The sequence below is a fragment of the Centropristis striata genome, chromosome 6 (genome assembly GCF_030273125.1).
Source record: "Centropristis striata isolate RG_2023a ecotype Rhode Island chromosome 6, C.striata_1.0, whole genome shotgun sequence".
NCBI classification, from domain to species: Eukaryota; Metazoa; Chordata; class Actinopteri; order Perciformes; family Serranidae; genus Centropristis; species Centropristis striata.
In genome coordinates, this window is record NC_081522.1 from 7,987,408 (window position 1) to 8,004,273 (window position 16,866).

Below are 16,866 nucleotides of genomic sequence, written 5' to 3' on the forward strand. Positions count from 1 at the left end.
GGTTATTCCATTATCCAAACAGATAGATTTTCTGTCATATTTGAAACTTTAAATGCACTGCGTGACATGCACTCACAATCCAACACACCCACTTACTCTAAGCTCACCAAAGTATTGAGATGGAAGTGGTGTGTTCAGCCATATGAGTGTTTAAAAAGCACTGATCGCTTGGCTAGACAGCTGAGAAGCAATTTGACATTGTGATATTTTTTAGTTCTGTGAAAAATACAAACTTTACACAGCCATCTTTCAAGCCAGCAGGGGGTGGCTGTCACTTAAACATCAGAATGATGAGCATTAACATCACTTGGGGCTGAATGATGTGCTTTTCACTGAAATAAAAAAAAGAGGGATTTTGCAGCTTCTCCAAGCTGAAGGGTCACCTACACAGTGTCCGGACCCTCAAGGAGTGTGGGATCGACTCTGTCTCCTTCTACTGCTTCACTTCCATCTTTGTCCAAGTTTGAAGTGTTTCCTCACATTTATTAGTGCTGGGTGACCTTAAAAACTGAAGTCTATAGTGTACCGGACTGATGTATGCAACATCAAAAGAAATCACCAGAGTACCAGCTGCATTGTGGTGTGTTTTTTCCTGCAGACAATTGGAGATAATGTCAACATGTCCAGGAGGTAACGCTTCATGCAGACACACAGACTAAAAAAGTAATCTATGATCAATGCTTTGTGGAGAAGGAAAGAGAGTAAATGGATGAAAAAAAAGGATTGAGCGAGATCACCAGAAAAAAAAAATGGTTCCTCTATTCACTGAATCCGTCAGCAATTCAACCTGCCTGCAGCATCACAACGTGTTCCCAAGCAACGAATCAGAAAGCCTTCCTTTTTTCCAATTTACCCCCTGCTGACAGTCTGCCTCCACTTTGGTTCTCCCAGAGAAAAACACTCAAGGTAGAAATCTATGCACTCGCAAACACAGACACTACGGTAAATGACAACCTGCTCTACATAGTAGAAGCTCTCAATTTATTATTTAGCAGCAGAGATCTACAGACTTTCTGGAAAGGGAGAGTGCCACAGCTTTCTGTTGGCACTTTTTTCATTTACAAGGTTGTGGCTTTGAAAATCACACTTGCGCTTCGAGGATCTGATGTTCTTTTTTCTACACTTGACTTAAAAGAAAAACGTTTTGGTGAGTACATGTAGTCACTCTCTTGTCAGATGTTGGATTAAAAGATCGATATGGACTATTTCTGGACTATTTCTTGGCCGGGCACAGTGACTTCCCTGGGTCTCTGCTGGTTGCCTGGCAACCTCACAGCGACGGTGCCCCACCAAGAAATAGTCTGGCACATATCCCACTGTACAGCCTCAACTTCTCTTTCATACACTGTATAGACTCACAAATGACATACATGTTATTTAGAGCGCTCTAAGTGCTGGTTTTGCTGGACTTGTTACCTTTGGACTGAGCCAGGCTAGCTCATGCTTTCTAGTCTTTAGGCTAAGCTAAGCTAATTAGCTGCTGGCTGTGGCTTCACATTTACTATACGTGATATTTAAAGCAGCAAGCAAGTGCTGTTTCCCAAAATGTTGAACTACTTCTTTCAGAAGTTTGTCTCCTAATAAGATAACCTGCAATGATGGGTTACACAGTGGCAAGAAAAAGTAAGTGAAATTACTTTTTCCATTAATATATCATAAAATGTGATCTGATCTGCATTTAAGTCCCAAGTCTAGACAAACACAATGTGCTTAACCTAATACCACACAATCAATTACAATATTTCATGTCTTTATTGAACAAATCCATGAAACATTCACAATGCTGGTGGAAAAAGTAAGTGAACTCATAGGCTAATGACTCCATCAAGAGCAAATTGGACTCAGTGTTAGCTAACCTGGAGTCCAATTAATTAAACAAGATTAGATGCAGATCAGATCACATTTTAAGACAAATTAAAGGCTAATACATACTCCGCAAGAACAGAAAAATGTGTTTGTTTTCTCAAGGTGGCAAGAACAAGAACAAAGTTAGTTCTGGCCAGGACATTTCATATTTCACAAGAAGTCCTCACAGGGCCCTACCACAGCAGCACACTCGCCAATTCAAATTTCTTACCAATCACATGTTAATTCCACATACTCCACATTCACATTCTTTTTATTGCCACTGAATAAAAACTAAGTAGTAATAATTCATCTTATAAAAAACACTGTTAAAAACTGATTGTGGCTTCCATGACAATACACTGTTGGGAAGACATAATCAGCAATAACTGCTGTATGAGAGCAGTACAGAGCTGTGGTGTGTGGGGCACAAACATGGAATCTATCATGAAAATAGATTAAAACCCACACAATGTTGTGTACGGCCCCTTTAAATAATTTAATAAATATATATAGGAAATACATAAATAAATGTGAAGGGGAAGTTAATAGGGGGACGACATACTAATGTATACTATATATGGTACGGGTGAGTCACATCACTACAGAATGCCATTTTTGCTATCATCTATCATACCAATAAAACCCAACAATGAGGCACGGTAGCTCTAATACAGTTTCTAACTCTAATGACCATCCTAGATTCATCATGTCATGGACGCTTTAACCATCTCCATTAGGATTAATGTGCATCTGCAAGTAGGAGAAATCCAGAAATAGCAGGAGTGGAAAGAAACATGACCTCCAGATAGATTTTCATTTGTCCTGTCCTATTGTGGACGATGAGAAAGGGAGCCGTCTGTCACTGCCTGTCCCTTAACGCATCCAGACAGGCAGATATTATTGTAGTTTACCACCTCAGGGGCTGCAGTGAGCAGATGATCGGCAGAGCCCATTTGTATCTGACGTACTTATTTTCTTTGGTTTTCATTTTATTTCAGTAAGAGTTCAACAAAAGTACAAAAGCTTGAAGTGTTTTATATGAAGAAGGGGAGTGAATATCTATCAATAACATATCTAGCTTATTTTTCATAAAACTTTAGCTTTAGTGCATGCTCATTTTTTAAACAGGTCTTGAGGGGGGTGGCATGTTACATGAAACATCTCATGTGGTTATGCTTTCCACTCGATTTTAACAAAACAGGAAATTGTGAAACACTAAAGCAACGCTTTTTGGAGAGAGAAGTGTTTTTGCTTTCTTGGGAATTGAAGTCATCAGATGGAATCTTTCCATAAACATACAACTGAGTAACAGTTTGTGCTTTGTGTGTTTTTATTAGGACTCGTAAGGACATGTAGAATTAAAAACTTCATGCCAGTAACAGCTTTTGTGAAAGAGTTGTGTTTACAGTGGAGTGCATTAAGCAATCACCAGCATTTTTCTGCTCAAACAGATGTAATGGTGCAGTCACGACTATGAATCACAGCCTGACTCCTACTCTGAACACCAAGGCCACAGCCTCATCAAACAACAGGTGGAGCTTGTTTGTCTCTTGTTTGAAGACTATAAATATAGACAATAAAAACAGAAATACATCATATTTTTCTCATTTCAGGCATGTGATGTATGGTCAAGGGTAGTATGCAGGGAGGAATCCTCAAGGGTACTTTGACAGACACAACCTTGCGACCTTCTTGGTTATTAAACATTCTCTGTCACATCGTGGTTAGCCTTGATCGTGAAATCTTTTTATTATTAAACAATTTTATGAATATTTTTGTGCAGAAGAAGAAGATTACAGCTCAATTATGTCCCCTACAAAAAAAAACTTTGGACAAACATGAGTGAAGATTGTTTTTTTGTAAGTACATGAATGTAGGGTGGAATCTCAAACTTGCATTTGAATTTGATGCTTTCACATCAAACGCAGTAAGTGGCGGTGTTCCCTGGCATTACTCATGAAGCTGGCAAGCTCACTGTTTAAACACTCAGCAGAGCAGAATGGCAATCACTACTAAATGTGTTTGTGTGTGTGTGTGTGTGTGTGTGTGTGTGTGTGTGTGTGCGTGTGTGTGTTACCAAGAAGCATCTATTTTATCATAAATGCAAACTCCATTATAACAGTCCAGGAAGACCTTTAAATGCAATGGAACAAGTAAACATTATTATTTGGTATTATTATAATCAGTCTTACCTCCATAAAAGTCAGACACCTCCCCATCCTTTGATGCATCTGTAACAGTTGGCAAAAGGAAATCATGTCAGTATAACAAACCCAGATGCTGCAAATATTTGACCTCTGTATTCATATTTCAGGCTGTTCTCCTGAATGGTTCGTATGATTTTCTATGATAGTATTGCACAAGGATTCATAGCTTTCATTTTCAATTTGCCTGGTGTATGCAGGGATGTCAAAATTAACCAGTTTCACCATAACCACAATGACCTTAACTCTGATCTTTTCCCCCTAACCTTTACAGAGTAGTTTTGTTGCCTAAACCTAATCAAATAGTTTGACAATGTTAATGTGTTTAAAACAGCAATCGTCTCATGGTTAAAACAGTGACCAGTCACATGTAGTAGTATGTCATATGAAAGGCCCTGCCTATGTTTCTGTAAGAAATCATATCAAGCCCTTCATGAGTAGATGTTGCATATTTTAATCACTTTCTTTGTTTCTAAACTGCTGGTGTATTCTCACTTCTAACAGGACACACCAGGAAAAGGGGATCAAAACAAATCATGCACCAACACAAGAGTTTCTTCAGAGAGGTTCAGGTCTTTGATTGAATCCCTTTTTGCTGCTGAGAATGTGATGAATGGCTGGAAACCCTGCTTTGTACTGAAGATGTACCTTTGGCTGAAGGCCATCTCTGTGGAATCCACTACATCCTGCTCTTCACAATGAATGAGAAAACTCTGAAAATCTCAGAAAATCCTGCTGTATCCTGTAGACATATATATATATATATATATATATATATATATATATATATATATATATGATTTCATATAATCCTTACTATGAGACATAGCAAACACACAGACACACACACTTTACTTGTGTGTACTTCACTTTTGTTCTGCTGTCATAGCATTAATGTCACATTAGCCAACTTTTTTTCATGTTGGGGCTAAACAAAAATGTCAAGCCGACGTTCTTTCGTCAGAATAACTACCCGAGTCTGTTGGTTGGCTGCTGTCTGTTTAGATAGAGCAGCCATAAAGTTCAACCCTGTGCCGGTGAACTCAATATACTGAGTGTATGTGTGCCTTGCAACCATGTATGTTGTGTGTTTGAGCGCTTATCTGTCCATTCCTTTTCTGAAGATGTATGTGAGTGCATTTTCAACAAGATATTCTAAGCTTTAGCTGCAGTGCTGCCAAAACCTTTGGTGAACTCAACTACAATAACACAAAACATTCCCATGAAGGAAAGTAAATGAAAGATAAATCTCCCCAAAGTCTGTTGGAGAGACGTGGTGGGAATCCAAGCTCCCCTCTTTTCTGGTTGATGTGAAGTCAGATTTGAAACAAGGGAGAATAGCCCAAGGTATGGCAACACAGTGGAGGTTGTTTTTTATTAGACAGGTCATTTTCATGCCTGCTGTTTTCTGACCACTTTGCTTGGTTTCAAACAGCGCGATTGCACAGCAGCATCACAAAAACAGGAATGAAAACTGCAACTCTCTGCCCTCCGAGGCACGCTGTTAAAGCCTGGCCTGTTAGATATACATAAGCTCTGTAGCCTCTTTATTTTCTGTGCATTTTTGTACTGTTGGTTAGTATGTGTATCATATCTTAAATGTGTCTAGATCTGATTCAATTAGTTTGCAATTACACCAGACATTAAAATGCATCTTTACTTTAGTCAATGAAATCTATTTTCTTCCCTGAAGCTTGATCGCTGCCAGTTTAATTATAATTACTATGTTTTTTTTACTATGTTGTGTTTGTCTAAAGATGGCAGTTAGCAGCTTGTTAACACCTTGTCTCTCTTGTGCCCCATTCATCGTAACCATCCAGTTCTGACGTGTGCCTCCATCAGCAGCCTGCCACCTGTGTGATTTGCATTCTTTGCAGTTTGAGCTGTGAATTAAAGTTAACATCTGTTTCGGTAGCTGCTATAACAGTGAATGAGACACATTGTATTGACAGATTGTAGTAAGTACCAGAGGATTTTTTCACAACTGGACTTTCATAATTTTTGGATGGCGATACTTGAAAGATGAAGGACATATGAGTAAAAAGTAAAGCTAAGTGAACAAAGTCCTTTTCATTTCTAAGTGCTGCTCACCAGTAATGTTTGAAAAGAAAATTCTCAGAGAGAAAACTGCTCCTGCTGCTGAACTAATTACGGCATTTAATGCATCACTGAGGCTTTTTCAGTTCCTTTTTTTGATTTACATGTTTTTATTTCAACCGTTACTCTGAGCTGAGTTATTTGATGACTCATGGGGCCAAACAAACATTCAATAGCTAAGTAACACGACCGTCATATTAAAAAGGCTGAGTGTGTGATTATTAGAGATGTGTGGCTTTTATCAACAGATATAGTATCTCAAAATACACATTCTGCCTATTAATGTAGCCATTCCCTTTCAGCTGAACGTGCTACTGACCTGCAGTGGAGAGAGAAAGGACCAGGAGATGGAGGAGCAGGGTGAGGTGCAGCATGATGTTGAAGTGAGGACCACCTGGTGGGGTTACAGCTAGAAGCTCGGGTGATGGAACATTAGCAGGACTGCCTGGTTTTCCTGAAGGAGAAAAGATCAAATTGAGAGAAACAGAGATTGTCAACACAAATGAAACTTTTTACAGTAGAAAATATATCTGTGAGTCGGTACTACGGTTTCAGAGGGACTGAGAGGAGAATTTCCAAGGGAAGTAAAGTTCTGGAATTTGGGAATTTTTGCTAAATCAGACAATAAGACTGAGACTTTTTTAAGGTTAAAGTCTGCCTATTTATTGGAATTGTAACAATTCAGCAGGGTGCTCCTCATTAACACAAAATCAGTAAAATCACAACCCACTGCATGCACACTGCTTTCTCCCATCACATGTGCAGCCCAGACAACTGCTCTGTCTGAGCCAAAGACAGACATGCTTTCATGAAAGTACTAATAGAGTAAATACATGTCATAGTTTTTATTCTAGTAAGTATACAGTATACTGTTTCTAGAAGGTATTTTCTGTCTGCATATTACATGCTAAATACTGCCTGACCAGATGCTATATTGCTATACTTTCCCATTCATTCCCATAAATATCTTTTAAATTCCTGTTATTCCCATGGAAAGGTTCCACCTTAAATATTCCTGAAATGTTGCAACCCTAGTCAGTACTGTCAATTTACAGAACTATGATAAAACCACTGATCTGACATAATTCATTGATTTGGTTTTAATTGTATTTCAGTAAATGAGTTACAGAAGTTTTGAATACTGTATTATCTTTCTTATGTTGCATGACACTGTAGCTTCACTGTGTTCTTTTTTTTTTTTTTTGAATGAACATGAAAGGCATCACATATGGGGTTGCTTTTCACTCCATTAAACATCTGAACAAGACAGGAAATTGTGGAACATGAAAGCAGATTATTTTCTGGATAGCAAGGCCCATTTTCTTTTCTTTTCTTTTCTTTTCTTTGTGCTGTGAGTAAACAGAACTATGACAAAACCTCCACTGCCCTTCCAACTGGAGTATTTCTAACAATATCACAAAAAAATAAACTGGCTGTGCAAAAAGAAGTTTTTTAACCTCTTGGACATATTTTCTTACAACATAGTCAAAGTAGAAGGTCATTAATCTGCATGACTGAAATAAATTCCTATCTGCCAAACCACAGAACACGTCCAATTTGTGTAAGTCAGGTTGAAACTCACAATTACTGTCATTAGTTATTCATTTTTACAATTAATTGATAAACTGTCTGGTCTATAAATCCTAGAGCTCAAAGTACTGTCTTCAATGCCTTCAACAATGAATCTTTTATCAAAGATGTTGTTGATTAATACCAGCCTTTCTGTGTATGTCACGTGGAGACTGTAACAGAATCAGCCTGTGACGTAGCTCATGACAAGCTTCAACAGCCAATCCCTGTCCTCATGTGGATCACAGGCAGAAAGCGCCACAGCATCTTTATTGCGTCTCTGCTTCCTGTCAGCCTCCAAGGCAAAAGCTCCTTGATAGGTCGATGCCTCATGATTGGCATTTCGACAGTGTTGGTTTAGCTGAGCAGGCACCTCACTGCTTACTCACTCATCGCCCCCAAGACGTTAACACCACACCACAACCAGCGCAGCACCAGCTCTCAGCCTCATGCCCACTAACTCAATCACAAAAGCAACAGCTGTCTGAGTCAGGAGTGCTGACAGAGGCGAGAGGAAGAGCAACCCCCTCGATGATGGCAGAGAAAATTTGATTATACATGAATAAATTGACTTCTTATAATTAAAAATCTAAATCAGATCAGATTGAAGATCTTTCATGTGTTGTAATCTGTTTTTTAAAGCACAGGCTCCCCGTCACAGAGGCAAAAATGCTCAGACTGAGGGCGGTTGTTACACACTTCCAATAGTACGGTATTTCAAGTCGCTGTACAACCAATTCAGAGCATATGAATTTTCTGCACGTCTCACAACATGGCGGTGATTGAGCCGTGGCTATCAGGCAACAAACAGCCTTAAAAACAGCAACAGTTGCGACAAAGCGAACAGTCTAACCTGGGGGGGAACCGGCAGGTGGCGCTTACCCTTCTGCCTCAAAAATGTGGCTCTAAAAAGCTTATCAATCATCAAAGAAAAGATTATTAGGATTAAAACACATTCAGAGCTAGCATGACATTCTCTTTACAAGTCAATAGTTGTTTATGGCTATAATAATGTTCTGTTTAGGGCTTTAAATAACCAAATTAATAATTTTCACTGACATTCCCAGTTTAACAAATACCTAATTAATCATTGTGGGTACAGAAAAAACCTGAAGGAAAATTTGATTTGGAAATGTGTCAGCTTGCAGATGACAACAATCAAAATGTAAAATTCATAACATCATTATCAAGTCTTTTGACATTTTAAAAGCTGACAGACAATAATGGAGGAAAAAAATCTCATTTGCAACATTTATCAGTGTCAGTGTGTCTGAATGCTTTTTCAGTGCTTAATAGCCTGCACTATTTGAGCGAACTCTGTCAAAACTCGCAACCAAATCTAACACCTTCATATATTCATTTACTGATATCACAGTGCCTAGCATCAGTTCAATATTGTCCATTCATCCTCAGGTCTTGCTGGACTGGTGTGTGTTGATTAGAGTGTAATTGAACATGAGGCAGACACTATTGATTCTTTGTGAACAGCCTGAGGTGTCAGCTGGCTGAGACTCAGAGGTGTGACAGCAGGATTGAGATCTCAGCGCTCACCAGACAAATGGAGTCTTATTACAGAAAATGGATTATGATAGAAAAGAGTCCGTGTAATATGCCCATGCATTGCATGACACAAAACACTCATAAAAACACTCATACTGCACGGCAAAAACATTTTGCACAAATACACAAAAACTAATTGAGATAAATGGGCAGACACAATGTAAAATAAATCTACCCCACATGCACAAGAAGTTGGACATAATGTCCGAGCTGTACAGCTGCACGAAAGCAATACAGAGGGGATTTCATCTTCACGCTGGCCTGTATCCTAGCAACACCTTTTCAAAAGGAGCAGTTTAGTGTGCTGTGGGGGGCCTTTTGTGACCAGCAATGAAACTATGCAAACACTGATTTTAATCTGGAACAACATCACTATTGTGGAACGAAGACCAACGGGGTTCTCTGCTCATCTGTTACAGACATTCATGTCTTGAAGTCAGACAAAGCACTGAAAACACAAGTTTATTAAAACTCGCTAATGCATCCCCTCTCTCCTTGCACTCTTTAGCTATATTGCTACCGTACATATCATTTCTGTAACTCATAAATCATAAATGATTTTAATAGATGCACTTAGGAGATTAGGGGAGACGACAAGGAGCCTCATTATAGCGTCAAAGTACATAGTGAAAGAACCAATCCCATCTCCCCCATTAAGAACTGTCACTGAATTGATATACTGTAAAAAACCATCAGACCAGCACCACACAAAGAGGCAGCATGCTCTTATAATCAGTATTAATGGGGCCTCCTACCTCTCATGTCTTACCTTAGCAGCCTGAATGCACGTGATGAGAGCGCTCCAGTCATCACAGTAAATCACAAGACCCAGACGTGACAGCCCTCAAACAAGGCCATTTCTTCTCCCCCATAAATCACACCCTGGACGTTACTAGAGCTATTACTGCTTGTGGTTTGACTTCGGTGGTTTTCTCGTCTTGCTTTCTCTGACCACCCCCCCACCCCTTTCCCACCTCTGCCTTACTCATTGAATTTCAATCTTTTTCCCTCTCCTTTTACTCCCCTTAGAATTCTCAGCCTCATTGCTCTGAAATCAAAAATCATATTACACCGAGTAGAAGCTGCTGGGGGCAGATTCTGGGATTTTACTGCTGGCCAGTACTGTCATTTGTGTTTTTTATCTTAACCCCATATGCCCCTAAGGCTGCAATAGGGCAAGTGTATGTAAGTGAAAACTCTCCTTTTCTGTGCTTGGCCTGATGTGTGCCGCATAATCAAGTGGGTAACTTTATAGAAACGTCTTCCCTTATCAGCTGGGGCAGATCCAGTGATGTGGGGGAGGAGAGATAGAGAGAAAAGAGGATAGGATGGAGGAGAGGATGAGGGAGCGGGCAGAGACTTCAAAAACAAGACGCTGCTCTAACAACAACACCCAGTCTACATCACCACCACCGTCACTCCTTACACACACAAACACAATCATCACCATCACCACAATCAGTCATTAACCACAGATTTGCAGTAATCCTGAAAGGGGAAGCCAAGATGGGGTTAACGCTGGATTGGTCTTAATCAGTTGGAGAAGAGAAGATGAGCGCTGCTTAGACACAGTGTCAGCTTCTGCAGCATCCAAGTCATTTCTAAATTCTGCATGGATGCAAACATCTCAAGCAGTAAAGACACAGAGCGGTTTGATGCTGGGGGGGATTTACTATGGAATATTATGAATTGCAATGTCTGAAATTAACATGAAAACCTAGTTACAGTAGATTTAGATTAGTAGTTGTATTTTGTAAAACTATGCCACTTTCATTTTTGCTACTTAAACATGATTTTGTATTGAAAAAAATAGTTTGACATTTTGGTAAATATGCTTTTCTGCTCTCATGCCTCGAGTTAGATGACAAGATTGGTAGCATTCTTATTCCTGTGTACCAAACATGAAGCTGGAGCTAGCAGATGGCTAGCCTAAGGACTGGAAACAAAAGGGGAAACAAGTAGCATGGCTATTTGAACCTTGCTGCCTTTTATTTACTGAACCTCAGAAAACAGAAGCCGTAGTTAAAAAAAAATGACATCACACCCAAGTTGACCCCGTTCCAGTGCAACAAGTCAAAAAACCTTATTTCACAGGAAGTGGTCTTGGTTCTAGCCAGGTTAGCTACTGTTAGTTACCAGGTGATAAAGCATTATGCAGTATTTTGCACATGCAAAAACTGTGGCACATGTCCACAGATAGAAGCTGGATTTTACTGATTTCATGAAACACAAACAGGACAGAAGTGCTTATAAACAGTATTTTACTACAGCTTTCACTGCTGTTAATGCACGGAGCAGCCATCTTGGTTTCTGAGGTCAGGGTAGGTGAGGTTTCTCCATTAAATCTGAGTTTCCAACTGGGAACTTGGTAATTAAGATGGAAGGAACCATCCGTTAGCTTTGGACAGGGCCAGTCTAGCTGCTTCCTAGTGTTTCTAGTCTTTGTATTAGGCTAAACCAAGGCTGCTGACTATAGCTTTATATTTAGATCATAATCAATATTCTCATCTCAGAGTGTGTGCTGGTTAATGTGGGGTTTGTCATATCACCCTGCCCCTACTGGACACCGTATTAACACTTACACTGAGGCACAAGATGTTGAATCCAATATTAATAAGGTATCTAATGACTAGGCCTACGCATTTAAAAATCACACATTTTGTGAGACAGCAGATCAGATTTAGCATAATCACCAAATTCTACTGGGAAAACAAAGCAAGACAGGGAGAGGAATATTGATCCAGATTGAATTAGGATGAAACAGTGAGACATTGGTCCTGACATCATCTGTGAGATGCAGCAGTGACTTAGTCTGCTTTAAGGGGCATTACTGTTCAAGCTCATTGTAGCTTTATTTCCCTGAGCCTGCTGGGAACAGTTTCTGTTTTTCTGATTTACATGAATGGCATTATACAAACATGCCTCACAGCTGCCCAGTAAACACTTCTGCTGGGGGTCCACTGAAGCAGCTGGAATGTTTATCATTATATTTTCCATCAAGTATTTAGATACAAAGCACATTTGTAACCAGCTTACCGGCCACAAGGACGGGCCTTTCTTCCACTCTCTATTTTTAGAAGCAGTGCTTCACATACTATTCTTTACTTTCTCTAAATATTTAGAGAAGAGACAGGCGGGTCTGTCGAATGCGCGGGACCCTGCTGCAGATCCGGATGCTGCCTGGCTATGCTGGTTCCCCCCTTCCCATGTGGCATGTCAAAAAGCCTGTTCATGTTGTTGTGAAAATATATTATTGTGCTCATGTGCTGAGGTTTTTTTTCATGCTTTTTTCCTCCTTTCCTCTCCTCACGTGTGCTGTATTTCTCTCTCTTCTCCCTGTCGTCCTGTCCTGTTTACCTTTGTCATATTGATTGTTTGTGAGTGTTGTATACGTTTGGATAGGATGATGGGCAAATTTCATTGTAATGGTACTTGTTACTTGATCAATGACAATAAAGGGAATACTGAACTGAACTGAACTATTTCATAATAACATATTGTACTTGATGGAAAACGCCAAAGTATAAAAAATGCTAACTTTATAAATGTAGTTTGTAGTTTCCCATCTGATGAGATGAGACACCTGATAGGACCACATACCGTGTTTGAACATAAATCCCAGAATGAAACACAAGCTGTTTTTATGCTGAATCAGTGTAATTTTACCACAAAGCAGTGGTGATACATTTAGTCTAACTTGTGAATTATTCATGACAAGATCATTGATTTTCATTCCAAAATATGCCACAGACAGTCTGTGTGTCTCTTCAACCTCAGCTCTGAAAGATGCACTTCTTCTGTACTGTATCTGTGTGCAGAAAAAGACTGGACTTGGCTACAGACAAACAGGTTTATACCTCCCAGAAGACCACCAGAATGATTAAATCAAATAAAGAACACAGACATAGGCTATCCAAGCCTATTACACAGCAGATAAAGCAGTAACCCCAAGACACACACAAAAACACCTGCCGGAAAAGATGCTCACACGCTTCCTTCAGCACAGGCCCCCTGTTGTTAAGCAGGAACTGGTTCAAAAAAATAATAATTTTATTTTTCAGAATGTAACAGCTTGATTTTGTCAGCAGTCAGAATTCACTTTTCACCTTTTCATTTTATCCACTAGGACAGTAAATAGTAGAGACATCTAAAAATATTTCCTTTCACCAGCTAAAATTCAGTTTTTCTTGTACTTTTAAAAGAGAAACTGGCCAATAATCCATCACATTAAACATGGATACAATGTGAATAACAACAACACCTAAAGAAATATTTTCATGTAATGGAATAGCCTTGTAACAAATATTTTGTTGCAACAATTTTTGGCACAACTTTGTCAGTGAAGTGTAAATTCAATTTCTCAGGCTGTTACTTGTGGTGTGCGCAATCTAATGCTTATTTTAATCCACTCCCTGCAAAAACACCTCAATACCTCCTGAACGCAGAGAGCAGACAATATGCGTTAGTATGAAGTACGGCATTATTCATGATGTAATCCAGCTGCAGATGATCCAGTCATGGTCTCTTCACTGTGTCAGTCTGTTGCTCTCCTTCCCTCTCTTTCCCTACCTCTCTCTCTCTCTCTGTCTCTCAACCAATAGATGCAGTCATGCTAATGTAAGCTATTTATCCTAACCCCTGCAGTCAACACAATGCCCCCCAAGGCCACACAGGCTCAGCAACCTCAGCTGACCTGAATATCAATGACACCAGTCATTCAAGCCATGAAATGTGGAGCTGGACTGCTGTATGAATAACATTAACCTAAAAAAAGGTGGTGTCTGTGAACTAATGCAGAAGAGCAATAGCAAACATATTAAAATGACAACAACTTTTGCCTTCATGGTCACAGTGTGAGTCAATGAGGCAATGAGGAAGCCATCATTTGATGCAGTTTCGTGAGTTGTGAGTGACAAACTAACAATACGGAATGACAGCTGATAATTTAGCTATCATATGTGAGTATACGCTTCTAAAGTGATGATTTTTTTGCCTGTGCTTTGTCCATTTTAGCATGGCTTATTAGCTGCAAAAACACTGCAGAGATAGGCTTCTTGATTCATCTGAGCCCTCGATGTCATCTATTGGATATTGCCATACTTAACTGTTTAAAGTGTTTTTTTTGCAGCTTGCTCCCCGATTTCACCACAGTGTGGCAAGAAAGATGCTGTACACCAGGTTATGTGATGCTGCACAGCATGGCCTGGATCCCTGCTTGCCATATTCTAAAATAGTGAGAGTTCCATGTCTCTGATAATAAAGCAGGTGCTATTTAAGTACTGTCACAGTATTGAAACATTCAATCCATGGAGAAATGCACACATCTGTATTTAGAAAACTGACTTTAAATGAGCCGTCAGAGCATCTTGAGTGAGGTTGTGAATGTGTGAATTATAAATAAAAGCAGCTTCTTCTGCCTGGATGATACCACTGTTGTTCTCTCAAACTCTCAAATCTGTCACCACATTTTTTGTTTTTATATCAAAGCAATTCATTTGAACATAGAAAGGCATTGACCTTTCAGTCGTAGTACAGTGTGATGCATTCTATGGTAGGATTAGAGTAAAAAGAAACCCCCCAGATATGAAATACTATATGTGCTTCCAAGTATAGTAAGTATGTCACATCATGTATGATAAATTGTGCCATATAGGCAAAGGTCAGAGGAGACATGCACTCTATAAAGAAAGAGTGCTCAGCTTAATTACCTCATGCCACATCTGTCCAATAAAGATATTGGCTTCTATAGGAGGGCAGTGACATGCTTTCATTCTGTTGTAAATAACTGTAATTACTAATTGACAGAGGGCTGCTAACACTTGATGGCAAAACCATACAGATATGGAAGACATGTTCATATATCGCTATTAGTGCATCTTCATGTATACTGAGAAAGAAAATCAATACATTGGGGTTGCACAAAGAAAGGTCTTGGGGTGGGAGTGTCAATGCAGTGCATTTATTCTGCATTGGGTAACTACAATAAATCGCAAACAATAGAAAGATTAATCTAAGTTGAGCCTTCTCCACAATATTTCCCATTCATTCCCTTATTGGATTAGAGGGTGTGAATCCAACATTAGGCTACAGATTAACTTGACAAAGTGAATGTTTAAACATAATCAGAAAATAAGCTACAAACATCCTGCTTAATTGCATGGTCAAGAAGAGGAGGAGGTTATCAATTAGTGGAAAATCCATCCCCACGCAGAGCTATAAGAGATACACAGTAAAACAATGAGGGCATGAAGAGTGTGTGTTGTGACTCTGCACAGTGCTTACCTTGCTGTGGAGAGCTATCATGCCAGTGGCTATGTGACAAGATGAGCTACTTAGCAGCCCGTGTCCCCATCCCCTCCAACATGCCTACCCTGCCAAGTGTCCTAAATACTCCGCTCCATTGTCTGCCTCAGAAACGAGCAGTGCTGCTGGATAGAAGCACTCTCTCCAAGGTGCAGAGAGGAGGGAGGGACGACGGGAAAAGAAAAGGCTAATTCCCCGAGCAGGACAGGGAGCCATGCAAATGGGACGCCACTGAAGAAGCCTCCCTGCAGTGAAGAGAGCTCCACAGAGGGGTCTTCTTTCGTCACTGTGGCCAGGCTGGGGTTTAATCTTTTAAGCCCTCCTACCCCACTCACACACCCATGCAGAAACACACCAGCACAGAAAAAAACAACATAAAAATTTTACTCATTTTGCAACTTTACCCCACCATCCAGCATTATTTCCCTGACTTGCAGTGGGGCAGACGTATCATCAGCACAGCCACAGAAAAAGCTGTTTTTCTGAAGGAAAAGATGCCTATATCTGAGGAGTTTAAAAGGCGAAGAAAATGCATGCTTTGCAAAAAAACGTGTGCACTTCTTTACGAGACCAACAAAGTGATGATAAGGCTGCTGCTGTGATACGGATTGCTAACTTCAACGTTGATATCATTCTCCCAGCCTGAGTCACTGAATCACATTCTAAAGTAAATTTTCCAGTTAATTTTCCTCAGTCTTTTGTATTTCCCTTCTCCTAGTCTATTTATCTTACTCAAGAAAGCCTACAATAATTGAGCTCTTCTTTGAAGTTCATTTATCGCCTCTGCTTGAATAGAAGAGGGATTGAGTCTGCTTTTACTTTTGTAAGGAAAGAGCATATTGAATATCCCCCAGTTTCAGTTTTTTGAGGTACGGTTCATCACTCAAAGTTAAACGGAAGTCTTCAAACCATTAAAATATGAAACAAGAGAGGTAGTGAAAAGCTAAAATAAGTAAAATAAGTACTCAAGAGCCATTAAACACGACACTAAACCCCACACCTCTCCAGTGGAGCTACTCATGGGCTACCAGCAAAACAATGATATATTATCAGGAAGCCACTCACAGTTGTATACTTAGCCTGTGTGGTGACATGAGGTATAAGTGGTGTCGGCTCTGTTCTGAGCACAGGATGCAGCCACCATGATACAAGTTCCCACATAGTGCCTTTGGGCTGCAATAACTTGGAAAATGTAGAGCAAGAGCTGCAGGGATTTGGTAGAGGGGGCACTAGAGCAGATTTAGTAGATTTGGAGTCTTGTATGGCCCATACAATAAATGTGGCT

At 39.8% G+C, this 16,866-nt stretch overlaps 1 protein-coding gene across 3 annotated transcripts in view; it reads right to left on the reverse strand.

Annotated features, from left to right (window-relative positions):
- LOC131973174 (contactin-1a-like) overlaps positions 1 to 16,866 on the reverse strand; it is a 74,370-nt gene that overhangs the window by 32,791 nt on the left and 24,713 nt on the right. For 2 of the 3 annotated variants that reach the window (XM_059335053.1, XM_059335055.1), the window contains exons 2-3: positions 6,469 to 6,603; positions 4,041 to 4,079 (exon numbers count right to left, since the gene is read on the reverse strand). In XM_059335053.1, the coding sequence (XP_059191036.1) occupies positions 4,041 to 4,079; positions 6,469 to 6,523 (94 nt within the window). In that variant the 5' untranslated portion in view covers positions 6,524 to 6,603. Of the gene's footprint in view, positions 1 to 4,040; positions 4,080 to 6,468; positions 6,604 to 10,047; positions 10,107 to 16,866 lie in introns of those variants that run through there. The other variant, XM_059335056.1, reaches the window with a different exon arrangement.